The following is a 16,600-nucleotide window of genomic DNA, read 5'->3' on the forward strand; positions in this document are numbered from 1 at the left end:
AGCAAAGCCATATTGTTCCAGCAAAGCCACTGACATATTGACATATTGTTCCAGCAAAGCCAGCTGCTCATGAAGTTTGGGTTGACCAGTTTGTGCGTGATGTGCGTCACAAATATAAATTTAGCAAGTTTGCTCCCTAACAACATCCCACAACACCACTGAAAAGATTCCCGATGTCGAGCGAGAGATATGAATGTTCTCTAAAGGTCGGGGGTAAGTCCACTGCCACGACCTGAAAAAAGAGAGAGATTGAGAGAGAAAGAGACAGAGAATGTGGGCTCAGAAAAACAGATGCAAGCTGCCAGTGGCAAAAGTACCTCAGGTGCTTTAAGTGCCATGCAAAATAAAAGAAAAATGAGAAAGAGCTAGATAAGGGTTGGGATGGGTTTTTTTTTTGGGGGGGGGGGGGTGGAGAGAGTGGAATGAACAATGTGTGAGAGCATAAGCCACAAGATCCACACATACAGAGAGAGAGACAGCGAGAGAGACTGAGAGAGAGACAGAGAGAGAGACAGAGAGAGAGACAGAGAGAGAGACAGAGAGAGAGACAGAGCGTGTTAGAGAACAGCCGCAGCTACACTAACGAACAGTGCTGTTGATAAGTGGACTGCCTCAAGATAGAAGACGACGGACAGAGAGTGAATGAGGAGACAGAACCTCCACAGGTCCTTCCCCTTCTTATCCATCCATCCTGAAGAGGGAAAACGAGAGAGCGGAGGAGCTGAGGTTTAATTCATTCGATTTCTCATCCCCTATCACTGACTTGACAGACTCGGATGGTCTCTGACATTGATCCTTCACGTGGATACGGTGAGTCTCTCCTGCTTTCAGTGAAAGACTAATGTACAGTAAATTGTAGTCCAGCCAGCTATAATATACTACTCACTGTTTGTACTCAGTGTAAGTGAACAGAGGGAGGATTCAAATGTGTTTTGGTACTTCTCTACTACGGTGATGTTCGGTCTACTGTACATGTTCACTTGTATTTCTAAGATGTTTTCTGTGCGCTTATTGTATAATTGTCAGAAGGACAGCCGGCATGAAAATGGCAAATACCTGGGTTGCCTGTGTAAACACACAACATCATGTAACATTATGTCATATATCTCATGTTATGGTATTATGCTATTTCAAGTCATATTATGGCATTATGTTTTTTTTTCAAGTCATATTATTATGTTTATCTCATTTCAGATGGAAAAAACATGTTTTCTGTGGCTGACATTATAGTATGAGATATGATTACTCCAGATGGCAACAATAGTGTTGACTGTGACACCTGCACAGACAAACAAAATGCTAATTATAAAATGACAGTTGGGTTTGTTCATTTGGACTGACAGTACCAGGTGCTTACAAAACACTCCTCACATCCTGTACCTTCAATAAATGTTTTATGCATTTATTTAAAAAAAAAAACTCGACTGTCATCATACACAACGCACCTGTTTGCAGCCTTTAATTTTCTTATCTGCAAATCAGTCCAATGATGGAAGCTCACGTCATACCTGTATTTAGACTGCCACTCGAACATGATCAGTCATCTCAATCAAAAGAAAACATCGGTGGCTTGTGCGTGATTCTCTTAAATGCCCGCGACATTGTGATGAATGGAACATCACGTGTGACTGTTCAAGCCGGGTGGCTTTGCTCTATCCAGGCATGGGAACCGAATCAGAAACTTAACCGATAGGAGGACTCCCTGGTCTGTTGACAGTCGATTGGGGGGGGGGGGGGGGGGGGGGGGTTATGCCCATTTCAGACATGAAGTGGTCCCTTCTTGAAGCTTCACCGCTAGTTATCGGGTAAAATAACGGTTAACGACTCACCCTCTCACGCACTCTGCCCCCTTCCTTCCGAGAGGTTGGAATGTGAATCGGCCGTACATTCTCCCCGTACACATTAAGACAGTGGTGTTGGTTGTAGTCCTTCCACACTCGTCGGGAACCAATTCAGCTATCACATGAGTATAGGGACGTTTGACTCGATATTCTGAAATCAAACAATTACAGTTTATATATGTTTTTAAATATTTTAGCAAAACAAAAGGATTCTGGATCTGGGCGAGACAGTTATAACCGTATGTACTCCCATCCCAATAAAATGTACTTTCATGTACCCATAGTCAAGTGGGTGCTTTGAACTGTATTTATTGTACACTCTGTATTACACATGAGATTTGTATTGGTTATTTCAGAACACGTCCATACAGAACCTGGAGTAATAGTGGAATAATTATGTTTCACAGAATCAGCCTCCCCTTGCACTCAGACTATTGAACAGTTAATTTTATCTGGCAACACATAATTTGAGCATTGGCCTTGGTGGGAATAATGATATCCTATTTTGGGAGTGCTTTTACTCTGTAAAAGGTGTCACCTTTTGATTTAGCGAATGAAAATACTGCGAGTTGTGGCTCCAAATGGAGCTGTATTCTAACATTCGATAATGTAAACAGGCACAATTTCATCCCATCTAACCTGAGCTAGCCACTTCACATTACAAATGAGAAGGCGATGTTCCTATAATTAGATAGCTCGCTACTGTAACATTTTATGCTTCACAATTGTATCTCATCTAAATGAGGCATTAAGCACCGTATCATGTGAAGACTTGACTTAGAGAAGAATATACTTTTTATAAGTACAGTATGTATTACATACTATTCCGCACTGGCTGCTTTGAAGGTTATTTGCGAAACATAATAGGATTTGATCGAGAACACACGCTGACGAGAGAACGATTTAGATAATAGCATCTCTGCAAAAGCTGTCTGCATTGTGCATGTTCGGCGAAAATGGAAAAGCAAATGGTAAGCGAGGAGCTATAGTTGAGCGTTGTGCTGCCACTTTCACAAGTCCGACCTCAAGCTGTTGCCATGGATGTGGAGTCTCACACAGATCATCGCAATTCAGACATCCTCTCTGACACGGCAGCTTTCCGGGCTGTACAGAAACAACCGAAAAAGTACCGTGGGTGCCAGGACGGGTAACTATACCACCGCCACACCTGCTATGAAGAGGACAACAACCTCACCAGTAACTGCCGGCACTGTTACAGATGCCACTTGATCGACCGCCCTGCCAACATGCCCGGCTGCTTAATCGACGGGGCATCTAATGTGGGAAGGTGGTCTGTTAATTAAAATGTGTCGCTCCATACACATTAGGAGGTACGTGAGGTCTGTGCTGTACGTGAACGACAATGCCAGAGATGAGAGTATCAATGCAAGCTGATACACATGAGTGAAAATGGAGTCTAACCTTACAGTGCCAGCCATGAAACTAGCCACATAATACTACCATATTTGCTATATATCTTGTCAAATCAGGCTCACTGTTCCTAAGGATGGACATTAAACTAAAGGTGCAATTTAAAATAACATTCAACAGTGAGTAAATGTATCTCCTTGGGTTTGCCCCCAAGTAGGGTAGATGTGTAGGTCTGAGTTTACATAATAAGCTGATACTTGGTGATTGTCATCCCTTCATTGCAGTGGAATTGGGGTTTTTTCCTCAAAGAAAGAATGTAGGAACTAGTAAGCAGGGGAGCAGTGTAACAGCGTCAATTGTCCTCTTGGCTCGTTGCTCTGGGCCTGGTCACTGTGAACTGTCACTCTCTCGCTCATGCGATCCTTATGAGTTGTGCTTGGTTACTCTTGGCCTAGGTCATGCTCTTGTCTATCCAAGCCTGTGCATTTACTTTCAGTCTTGCCCAAATTGACTTTACAGGCTGGATGAGTTTGTGTAAAAGTTGGAGTCGGACTTGAACTCCTCAGTCATCCCCATTCCACCCAAAGCTGATATTTTCAGATTCCCGAAAAGTTGTTGTGAGTTACACAAATGTAATTGCTTAGCTACTACAGTGTGTTCATTCCAACGTTTGGTCTATAGCCACTGCTTTGAAAGACAGCTACTTCAACATACAAAATTACCCACAGGAAGTGAGTTTTCTTTTTCTGAGGCTAGAGTCTTGCAAATTCCTGCTCCATTGATTCTCTCTTCACAGCTTTTCCATCCATAGACCATCCTGTCTACTAAGTAGGATGTCTGCATCAACATCCTTAAGTTTAGGAACTTCTATCGTAATTTCAATTTTGTTGGAAGGTTAGCACTATTACCTGGCACTTTTTACAGTTATTAATGTATTGTCAATTTAAACTCCACAGATTTACATAACTATGGAGTGTTATTGACGCTTGTTAAATATCTGGTCAGGGTAGAGAATTAGAGAAACTACCCCAATTAACTGGATCCCAATGATTTACTTAAATATATATTTTTTTAATGTTAAAAATAAAAATGCTGTAAGGGCCGGACCCAGTGGTGGAACCACCTCTGGACAACATGCTGTCTTACTTGGTTACTGGGTTGTCCTTGCCATAGATCAGGGGTGTCCAAACTATTCCACCGAGGGCCATGTGTCTGCGGGTTTTCGCTCGCTCCTTGTACATGATTGACTAATTAGGTTACTAATTGGTTAGTTTCTACCCTCACCTGGTTGTTTAGGTATGAACTGGGAAACAATTTATAGGAAAAAACAAAGACCTGCAGACACTCGGCCCTCCGTGGAACGGTTTGGACCCCCCTGCCATAGATTCTATGACCCCTGTAGCATCGCACGAATGGTGGAATGATAGGAAACGCTGGATTCTGATTACCACCGTGGTTCCCTGACGGAGACCACACTGAACGTAATATCTTCCGTATGTCCACACAGACTAAAACCGAGGGGCGCGAAGGACAACTACTGAGCTAAAACACAGCTGAAAAGCAATACGTTTGCTTATTAAAATAAAGGAGTAAAGAGCCCCACGTGAATGAGTAAGTGCGCATTCACCCGCCGGCAGCCTATTGGCTACACAATAAGCCCTTTCTTACTAAGGAAAACAAGCGGAAGGCGTTGGGTCACACGGTTTGTGAGGCTCTTGCTGGGGAGAATGATACAGCACTGGAAGCATTGAACGTGTCAGAGAAAAGGCCGGTGAGCCGGATGAAGAGGGAACTCCGGAGAACGTCCCTTTGGTCTCTGTTAGTGACTGTTTTGGTCAGGTTGAAAGTGAGATAGCCGGAGTAGAGGCTATGTACGATTAGAAATCTTCTGAGAGCTATAGAGTTGTGGGTAAAGGTGGAAAAGAAATGGTTTGTTTTTATGGACATTTGATTGTTGCTAATACAGACTGCTTTTTTGTGTAGGTACAGTGCACCTGTATAGACCTATGTAATACTTCATGGGAAAAAAGCCAATGTTGTATACTGCTGAAAGCGTTTATTATGCCGTTGTAAAGGATGATGTGAACTGTTGTGGGTTTGCATTTGAAGCGAAAACAGATAAGATTAATAAGTAACGCACTGAAGGCTCGCTCCTGCTCCCCAAGTCTATTTATTCTCTTATTGCCAAATGTCAGTTTACTTCTTACACCGGCCAAGCGTCTCCATTTTAATATGTATGAAATGCAAGCTAATATTTCCTGACAAATATTTGCCATCTTAGTACATTTTCAATTGTGTGTCATGCATTCCAGAATGCAAAAGAACGCATTGGTTTTCTAATTTACATTGATCCACCAATGATCCCACAACACAACTTAAATTATAACCAAATACTGTAGGAATAATCAGTGCTTATATAGGTACATAGCATGAAACCCCAAAGAGCAAGCAATGCAGATGTGGAAGGACAATGGCAAGGAAAAATAGTCTAGGAAAAGACCTAGACCTAGAGAGAAACCTAGTGACGAAAAGACCACCTAGATTAACATCTACTGGTGGGGCAGGCTCCAAGGAATGGCATTCATTCTACCTCTTGAACAAGAGCACATGGCTTGTTGGAATAGATCATTCCTCGAGATGTCGCCAATGTTTGAAGCTGGTCTCGTGTAGCTGACGTGTAAGAGCACAGCCACTGTAACGTCGTGGACCATTGCGCTGAATTACATAGATGGATACAGGTTGTAAAAGTCAGTTTTGTTTTCATGGCTGAACATTGAGATGCTGAGACAGCAAGTCTGATAGAGGGTGAGAGAATGTGGAGAGAATACAGGGAACCTAGGTTATTCGGTAACTGAACATTGGTAGCAATGCTGATAAACATGAGCCACCTGCTCATTCAAGTCTGCCGTAGCAAGTCTTCGTTCTTTTACTATACTGATCACTCACTTCAGATTTTGAGACATCGAGACGGTCACCATACAGCTATGGACGCAATGCATGCACCTCAAATGCCCTACAACTTCAGCTCCTGTTTTAGAATAGGCTACCAGATAAAAAAATTAAATAAATCAAGAGCTCCATTGAAGGCTACCCACGAATTTCAGTTGAGCACGCACAGAAGCTAACCACACCAACGCGATCATTTGCGAATGCAGATTAGCCGAACGGACAGGAACTATTTACATAATGTTCATACAAATCCAGTCTTCACTTACGTTTTCACCCTCTTTTTCATTCCGACGCATCAAAAAAGGGTATTTCTGAGTCATTGATTCCACATGCACCGCTTTAAAGCAGAAACTTTCTTTCTGGGTTTTCATCTGCACTTCCCATTAATTCCATATAACCTCGGATAAGAGCCAGCACAGCAGCCCATATCCCAGGGAAGTGGTGTCGGAGGGCCAGTAGGAGGCACCCCTCCCATGGGTGTAAAGACCCAACCCCAGTGCCCCAGGTCAGGGAAGTGGACAGGTTGTTGTCTTCCGGGCGTGATGTTAAACAGGTATCCTGACCTTCTGTGGCCATTGACACTCATGGCACTCGTGTTAAGCTGGGTCTCCAGGCTCAAATTCCAACTGGGCCCTCAATATCGTCACGGCCACCTAATGATCCCCAGCTTCAAATTGGCTCATCGCACCGGGTATGAATGTCAGCCAAATGACGCTGAATGTGAACGAACCACCAACTACTTACCCGTGCTGTTAACCCCGTGTGCAGGGATGTCCCGTCAACTGACGAGAACGACAGTAAACTAACAGGATTAAATATGGAGTACTCCGCTATGAGACAGACCGGTTCCACTTCAAAGAATCTGTCTCGCGTTGTCAAGTGTTTCCCCTCAAGACTGCAGCCCGTCACCAGCTCGTTAAAGCGAAGACATGTTTATCAGAAAACCAGGAAAATGTGCGTTATCCGGCTCTCTGGACCCACCAGTGTCTTCTGAGAGCCTGTCGTTGGAAATAAGGGCCCCGGTAGCCAACAAACAGCAATGGACAGGCGTGGCCCCACAGTGAATTTGTTGACCAGACATTGGGTTTCCATCGAGGGGGGCCTTTTGAGCAAGTGACATTTTTCACCTGAAAGTCATCAGGTTTTTTTGTGCGGCTTGTGCCGTTCATTTGAACGTCTGGCCACAGGGTTCTGCAAGATGACTGCTTGCAGGATTTAAACGCAGCCCTCAAGCTCAGTGCTCCGACCGTAGGAGGCGTTTAACAGGCATTTCAAATATATATAATTAGACCCTGAGCTCAGGTCATTGTTCTCTTGATAGGGGGTCTGGCATACTTTTGGGGGGTTACTGACTCAAACAAAATTAGTGGAAATGTTTATTCTTATCACAGAAACATCTGTCATACAATCTCAGAAAGGCTTTCACAGAACACACATCCTTGTCCTACCTTTGTTAATGTCCTATATGCTCGTTTCACATCCTTATTACCTGACCACCATGAAGAGAAATACAAGGAGACACAAGGAGAGAGCCAGCCTGACTGAGTGGTTTTTATATTTAATCACAGGACTTCACTGTTATGGGAAATTCTGTATGCTGACATTGCACGAGATGCGAATGTGCCCCAGGGCTCTCAGAAATCTGTACACTAGTAGAACCCATGCAGTGTGTAAAGTGCATACAAATGCGGTTCCTCGGATATTCTTTTCCTGCTACTTTAAAACATGGCCATCTCATTATATGAAAATACAAGGAACGTTATGAGAGAGGATTTTTGTACACATTACTTTAAAGGATGTCCTAAATTGCACTGTAAGCTGACAAAATTCTGTTCTTAATGCGTGCGGGATGATTAAAGCAGAAGATGGGGCCTTCAGTGGAATTCGCTTTACATAGCAAATTTAATTATGCGAGAGGTGAGAGGAAATTAGCCTTTAGAACTGCTTTGGAGGTACAGGAATGAAGCTGTGTGTGGGTGGGGGTGGGTGGGGGGCAAAAGGGGGCATTGCCCCCGCAGATGGATTTTCCCCCCCCATAACCACTGTAAATGGTATATGAATTAGATAGTCACTGCATCCTGTAGCCGGGCCTGTATGGGAGTGAGGGGGAAATGGTGGATCATATCACAAAAAAAATATCCTGTCTTAAATGCATTTTACATAAAAACACACTTTTCAATTTAAACGACAGTCACATTACTGATTAATGAGGAAAGGTCAACATGGACTTTGATGGTTTTGGTGTTGGGGAAGCAAAAGTAGAGGAAGACCAATGGAATGCAGGGGGGAGAAAGATGAAGTGTTAGAGGAAAAGGACAGAAGCATTGTTAAGAGAGAGGGAGACAGAAAGACAGACACAGACAGGCCCAGAGAGACACTGGCAGAATCAATCAGATAGACAGACACACAGAAAGACACAGAGAGATAGACAGGCAGGCATAGACAGACACACAGAAAGACACAAACAGACACAAATAGACAGAGGCAGCCATGCAGAAAGACACACGGACCCAGGCGGACCCACACAGACCCAGACGGACCCACACAGACCCAGACGGACCCACACAGACCCACACGGATCCAGACAGACACACACAGACATATTATTGGAAAAAGCTTATTGTTGCCCATCTCTTTCTCTGTGGCCACAAAATTGTTAACATCAGAAAGTCGTAATTTACTTCACTGGTCAGATAGTGCAGACAATGACCACTTTAGGTAGTTGCTTTCCTCTGCTTCTCATCCAGACCAATATGTGGGGTGGGGCTACATTAGGTTACATCCTGTATAGCACATTTCAATAGCATGTCGACACTGTAGCTGAACAGCTCCCCAATGGATGCCATACAAACTGGTACGCAAAAGCCCACTTACGGCATATATACACGCCCACGCGCACGCGCACTCACACAAAGCCAGTAGCCCAAATACCTACCAACCTAATTATCTATTCACAATCTCCCCCGTCGGCGTTGTACCAACTATTTGCTTTGAAAGGACGGTGGATTGGCAAGAGGGGAGCGCTGGCGGTCATCCCTCCCCTAGAACATTCTAAGTGGAATGTTGGCGCTGCCGCAAACGTCTCTGCTGAATGAAACGGCCTTCCTTATTTTGACTGCCTGGCCTCACCTGTTATTATACCCCCTCCCGCATGTCCCCAGCCTGCAGGTTTTTAAGAGCACGTCCACTGACAGTGTACTTCCACCAGGAGTGGGGCCTCCCCTCGCTGGCCACCAGGAGGCTCTAGCTTCTGTTGACACCAATAGAGCATTGGTTCTTTAAGTCTCCACCTCCGTGGTCCGCCTGGATCCAAGAGAATGTTTCAGGGTTCCCATTTTCCAGATGAAAAGCCCGGTTGAAGCATCACTGTTCAAGCTGTGGATCTGAAGGAAGATGCATTTTACAGAAGTTAGAGATAACGTTAAACAACTGTATGGATAGATTAGGGAAAGAAGAAAAAAATCTCCATATTTGGACATCACAGTGAGCACAGCTGGATCAATAATCAGGAAGTGGAAGCTGCCCTGGAATGAACCTGGGAGGTGCGGCTGTCTCATTGGCTGATGTTTTAGCAACTCCGCCCAGTGTTTAGCAACTTGCCTATTCTACCGCATCAGCCATTTAAATATCATCCCAAACACTAACCTTTATCCACATTGACTTGAAGTTGTGCATGTAATAAAATTGTGAAGTCTGTTTCGCAGTGCATATGTAATATCTATAAGGTATATAGAAAAATATATATATTTATTTTATATTTGGAAATAATTGCTATCTATAGACTGTTTACCCATTTTTTACAGCAGTAGTACATAACTTACCTTTATAGTGGAAAACATCCTCTATCAAACTGAATAATAAAGAAAAGTAATAGATTAACAGCAGCACGTATTTACTTCATGCAGCCAACATCACATGTATCACTGATGCAGGAGATTCAAGCCTTTTCATGATATCTTAAATAATCAAACAGGCCTGAGACATTCAAAGAGAAACGACAGTAGCTCACCGGCATATGATAATTTAACCAGCCAAAACAACAACCCTGCACCTATGATGGCCTAACTGTCATTAACATCAAAAGCTACAACAGCCAGGGACACAGCAAAGGGTATGACATAAAAGATCCAGAGGAAACACTGACCATCTATACTCTATGTAGAATAGGCGCGTTTAATAAAAGATCTAGCCCGTAACACTGTCAATCAATCAATCAATCAAATGTATTTATAATGCCCTTTTTACATTGGCAGTTGTCACAAAGTGCTTTTACAAAACACCCAGCCTGAAACCCCAGAGAGCAAGCAACAACATTGTTTTAGCACAGTGTCTTTGAAAACTCGCTAAGATGGGCTGAAATTCGGTGCAGCTTCTGCAGTTATGCGGTCTATGTATCGGTCTGTCGTGGTGAAGAAAGAGCTGAGCCGCAAGGCGAAGCTCTCGATTTACCGGTCAATCTACATTCCTACTCTCACCTATGGTCATGAGCTTTGGGTCATGACTGAAAGGACAAGATCCCGGATACAGGCGGCCGAAATGAGCTTTCTCCACAGGGTGGCTGGGCAATCCCTTAGAGATAGGGTGAGAAGCTCGGTCACTCGGGAGGAGCTCAGAGAAGAGCCGCTGCTCCTCCACATCGAGAGGGGTCAGCTGAGGTGGCTTGGGTATCTGTTTCGGATGCCTCCGGAATGCCTTCCTGGGAAGGTGTTCCGGTCCCGTCCCACCGGGCGGAGACCCCGGGGAAGACCTAGGACACGCTGGAGGGACTATGTCTCCCGGCTGGCCTGGGAACGCCTCGGTGTCCCTCCGGAAGAGCTAGAGGAAGTGTCTAGGGAGAGGGAAGTCTGGGCATCTCTGCTTAGACTGCTTCCCCCGCGACCCGGGCCCGGATAAGCGGAAGAAGATTCTGTTCAACCTGTTAGAGTTGTGGATCACTATGACACTCGTCTCACGAGGCCACACCTCCAAGCTCGTACAACCCCCTTGGAGGTCTGGAAACGTGCCTATTACAAGTGTGTAGTCCAGTCGCAACAACAACAATGTACCTAGGGAAAGGTTGGGTTTGTTTCTCAAAGACTGATATGGTTCACTTCAAATGTGACAAACATCCACAGATTTCGATGGGGTTTTACCGCCGCGCCCTGCTGCTAAATGCAGGCTCAATTTGACAAACAGCTACACACGTCCACGCACATACGTCTGACTCTCAAAACTGTAACTCTACAGGTTTAAAGCAGCAATAGGTCAACACAGACCCGTAATATCGCATGATGTTGGCACTTCCTGCCTTGCTGGACACCTTTTGGAGCATTTCATACCACACATGGAGCATTTCATAATTCTTGCAGTGTTCTTAGCCTTGGCCTGTCGTAAGTGCGTGCCACTGTTGGTTTCTCTGAATAAAAGCATCTGCTAAATGACACATATATTTGTGTTTATTCATTCTGCTCACAGCACTTCACTTGGATTATAAATAAGCCATAACTGCCCCCTCCCCTTTACACAGTAGCACCAGGGAAACTGGCATTCAAAAAGTGTTTCATATTCAAGTCACGAATACAGTAATCTTGTTGTTTTTTAATGACCGGTCCTGTCTTTGTTCTATTGGCTAGGTATAGTATGGTAGTGTTTATTTTTTCTGTACTGGTGTACTCCTATACCTGGAGTGCAACCCTTATGTGGAAGAAAAGTGACTTTTAATGATCTTTAATACGATTATGCTTTATTCAAAACAATCTTGAGTTATTCCCTTTTATTTCAATGTACTGGTTTTAAAGAGCACTAAACATAAAATGTTTTGTTACTGAAAATATATTCCACAGTAATGTAGATGGATAAATGATTCCCATGGGTATGTTCAAGTAAACCTGTGAATAGGCAATGTACCTCGATGGGTCCGAGTAGCCAGGGTTGAGAACCCCTGGGCTAGAGATTGGATATGTTATAAAAACAAGGTAGAGAGGATCTTTTATTACAGATCTTCAACTGCTTTTTTTATTTTTACTCCATTCAAACAAGCCAGGTGTTACATGAGAGATATATTACCCCCTAAACCCAGTTCTGCTGAAAACTATTCCATATTGTGCAAACACAACAGTGAAATCTTAGAATGTCATGTCAGTGAGACCAGTGGGGAATACGAAGGAGAAATGCAATTGCATTTTGCCGTAGTTATGTGAGCTCTTCAATGACCCTTTGGTTCAGAATAAGGTGTGGAGAGACAGTGGTGCCTCTGTGTTTAATCTTAAGTGGTCAAAGGAAAATCCTCTTCATTTTTACTCCACTATAAAGTAATCACAAAACACAAATGACACATGAATGGAAAAAGAAACAGTTTCATTAACTTCTATTGTCCCATGAGATAGCTGCTCTTCTGAAAAGGCTTTTTTTTTTTTTTTACAGATGTTTTGGCTCGAGTTCCTTTAGAGAAGAGGCAAGTAATTGCTCTGTGTGTTTTCTTACAGGCTTCCTGGAGCCGGCTCAAAGCAAATGGGAGTTTGAAATACCCCCGGGGGAAGAGCCCAAATCATAAGCCAGGGATCCACATGGATTTGCTCAGCCAGGGTGTTAGAAGAGTAGGAAACCGAAACATGGAAACCCAGAATGATGTAGGTGCAGAATTCACCACAGAACTTTGTACCACGACTCCTGCTGAGTTTCCATCGGACCAGCTGGGATGAGCCAGTCAGACTGAAGAACCCAAACCACCCAGTTCCATCCAACCGGACGTTCTAATCAACCAAAATATGTGTTCCACCTGGGCTAAGTGTGCGTGATATGCAGAAACCTCACCGCGATTGACATAAAAACAATCCTTATAAGAATCATTTGCAAAGGATGATGTTGATTTGTGAATAAATCACATATTTGGCTGTCAAGAATTCATCCATAGATGAGGGCAGTGTTTCAGCCTCCAGACACATTTCTTCAGTGTCCTTGTTGGTCTGAGTATAAAACGATCAAATCCACAAGAAACAAAGCCACTACAATGCTAAAAGAGACTACAGGACTTAGTTAAAATGAAATCCTGTCTACACCACAAGAGATGTTATCAGACCTTGAGATGAACGTGAATGTCACTAAGGTTTTCATTCTCCTCTTCTCCCATTACTCCCTAACCTCACTTTAACCATAAAATAAATACTTTATTTATAAGCACCAGAAAAAAAACGAAAAGCTTAAGTCTGCTTTATCCGTCTTTTTTGAATGATACATGAAAGGAATCTAACAGAGACCCATGAAGCACCACATTAGTGATAACAAAGAGCTAGCTGTGAGCACAGAGAAGTGTTCTTTATTATATAACTTTAACTCAAGGCATTGGGCAGACGTCTGAAAACAAAGACATATCAACCAAGTCTTAGCTCCCCGGCGCAGAAGGCAGAAACGTAGAAATTAAGATAAACCGGCCAAAATGGACAACGCGGTCCCCAACGGGACTGGCAACTGTCCAGCATGCACAACCAGCTTCCCCTACAACTCTAGCCTGGTCTACGAGGACTATTACCAAGAGCCAGATGTCAGTAAGATCATCATACCCTCCATTTATGCGCTGGTGTGCTGCGTGGGTCTAACAGGCAATGCTATGGTTATTTATGTGATCCTAAAATATGCCAAGATGAAGACCGCCACCAACATTTACATTTTGAACTTGGCGATTGCTGACGAGCTCTTCATGCTGAGTGTGCCGTTCCTGGCCACATCGGCCGCTGTACGCCACTGGCCGTTTGGCTCGCTCATGTGCCGCCTGGTGTTGAGCGTGGACGGTATCAACATGTTTACATCCATCTTCTGCCTGACGGTGTTGAGCGTGGACCGGTACGTGGCCGTGGTCCACCCAATCAAGGCGGCGCGTTACCGCCGACCGACAGTTGCCAAAGTGGTAAACGTCTGCGTGTGGGGCTTCTCGCTCCTCGTCATCCTCCCAATTATCATCTTCGCTGACACGGTGCCGGCACAGGACGGCGGCGTGGACTGCAACTTCCTGTGGCCAGAGGCGGTGTGGTCAGAGGCGTTCGTGGTCTATACCTTCCTGCTTGGCTTCTTGCTTCCTGTGGGCGCCATCTGCCTCTGCTACTGCCTGATGGTGGCGCGCATGCGGGCGGTTGGCCTCAAAGCCGGCTGGCTGCAACGGCGGCGCTCGGAGAAGAAGATTACGCGGATGGTGCTGTGCGTGGTGGCTGTGTTCGTGCTCTGCTGGATGCCCTTCTACATCATCCAGCTGGTCAGCGTGTTCCACCGGCCCCCAGACCCCATGGTCACGCAGCTCTTCGTCATCCTGAGTTACGCCAACAGCGGCGCCAATCCCATACTCTACGGCTTCGTGTCCGACAACTTCCGAAGGTCGTTCCAGAGGATTGTGTGCTTTCGTTGGTTGGAGTCCGGACTGGACGGTGAGCAGGTGGACTACCGTGCCGTAGCGCTGAAGAGGCAGGCCACCAGTGGACAGAAAGACTTCCCAAAGGAACATCAGGTATCTGACATGGTGTTCAGGAATGGCACCTGTACCTCACGCACTACCACACTGTGACCAGTACCAGGTACTGTAAATTACAACATCCCGCTGAGTGCCACCAAGTGTAGTGGATACAAAAGACAACCACAAACTGTGAGTGGGACCAAGTGTGGATATAAGACAACTTCAAATTGTCAGTGACAGGAAATCAATGAATGACAAGGGGGAATGAGTTGGCACACACCCAAAGTATTTGGTCGAGCTGGGGACTGATGGTTATAAAACAGCTGTAAAAATGTACTGTACTGTAAAGTGATACACTGTTATGTACTGTACTGTAAAGTGATACACTGTTATGTACTGTACCGTAAAGTGATTCACTGGGACCTGAGCACAAAACATAGGTGTTTTACCCAAATAAAAATCACAAAATCACTTTGAGCTTAGATATAGGGTGTGCTACTTTCTTAATGCTGCTATCCAGAGTATGAGTTACACCTTTAAAATATTGGCGTTGGGGGTGGGGTGGTTCTCTAATGTGGACATTTGTTTGGGCCTAGTGGTTGGGTTAAGTGTAAAAATGTAAAACATTTTATTTTGGCATGAACAGAACAAGTCATGTTTCCTGACTGTCAAAAAAACTACTTAAAAACTAAGCTTTGGCAACATCCACTCCAAAAATATTTCTAGACAGAATTACTTTTCACCATCTCGAAGATCCTACATGTTTTCCTGTTTGTTTGACCTGTTGGACCCAATTAGTTCTAATGCAGAATGCATATGAGCTCCACTGGCAGAAGCCCCAGAGACGTGTTTCACCCAGCAACTGTCTGTGAAGCAGCACAGAGCCAAGAAACAAGTGTTAAGAACTGATAATTGCCTGCCTATGGTGCGAGAATGAATCCAATTAAGTGATAATGAAACGCTATCTGCGGACAAATGTTTGTACAAATAAAAAACCGCCGGCCACACCACCAGCCTCTGATCTGATCACTTGAACCTGAGGACCAGTTGTTTGCCCACGCTGCTGAGGACGTCATTCTGATCACCCAGGCTTCACAGCAGCCAACCACTGGACAGACACAGTCCAAAAGTAGTCTGCTTCTTTATTAATAAAAGCAGACATAAGTCTTGCCCTTTAAAAATAAAATAACAAAATATAGTAACGATTTATTACCTTAATTTCTCGGTATTTGCAGGTTTATAATGTTTGACCCGTGTCTGTCTGAAATATACCTAAAAGATGTATTTATTGTATTTATTAGCCATTTATTTGTCGTTAATTTAAAAATGCATTTATTTATTGTTTCTTTGGACGATGTGCCAAAACTACATCAGTGTTGCTTGCCTTAAAATGCATAACAGAAGACAACTTTTGCCAAAGAAGTAATGTTTCTGAAGACTGATGGTTGTGAAGTCTCTGTTTAGTGCTGCCATGTTCTCTTTTTCTCGCTCTTGCTCAAACAAGAGAGAGAAAAAAAGGCACTGGGAACTGTAAATAGACAATAAATAGACAAAAGAACTGTAAATAGCCAATCGTGAGAAATAAACGTTTTATTCAAAAGTGTTGTGATCCGGCATTCAAAAAGAATCGTTCACAGTCAAAGAATCGTTTCTCATTCAAACGATTTGTAGCACAGAACATAATTGACCCTCATTTTTTAAAAGAGCTTCAGTCAAGTCAGCTAGTATAGCAGGTTGGATAACGTCAGCTAGTATAGCAGGTTGGATAACGTCAGCTAGTATAGCAGGTTGGATAACGTCAACTAGTATAGCAAGTTGGATAACATCAGCTAATATAGCAGGTTGGATAACATCAGCTAATATAGCAGGTTGGATAACATCAGCTAGTGTAGCAGGTTGGATAATGTCAGCCAGAATAGCAGGTTGGATAACATCAGCCAGTATAGCAGGTTGGATAATGTCAGCTAGTAAAGCAGGTTGGATAATGTCAGCTAGTATAGCAGGTTGGATAATTTCAGCC

The 16,600-nt window shown here is 44.0% G+C and overlaps 1 protein-coding gene across 1 annotated transcript; it reads left to right on the forward strand.

Annotated features, from left to right (window-relative positions):
• The first annotated feature begins 535 nt into the window (after positions 1-535).
• On the forward strand, positions 536-15,685 carry sstr1b (somatostatin receptor 1b). The gene is made up of 2 exons (XM_010890289.4): positions 536-810; positions 12,626-15,685. Exon 2 carries the CDS (start codon positions 13,576-13,578, stop codon positions 14,689-14,691), a length of 1,116 nt encoding a protein of 371 aa, XP_010888591.3. The 5' UTR covers positions 536-810; positions 12,626-13,575; the 3' UTR covers positions 14,692-15,685.
• The last annotated feature ends 915 nt before the right edge of the window (positions 15,686-16,600 follow it).

The sequence above is a fragment of the Esox lucius genome, chromosome 24 (genome assembly GCF_011004845.1).
Source record: "Esox lucius isolate fEsoLuc1 chromosome 24, fEsoLuc1.pri, whole genome shotgun sequence".
NCBI lineage: Eukaryota > Metazoa > Chordata > Actinopteri > Esociformes > Esocidae > Esox > Esox lucius.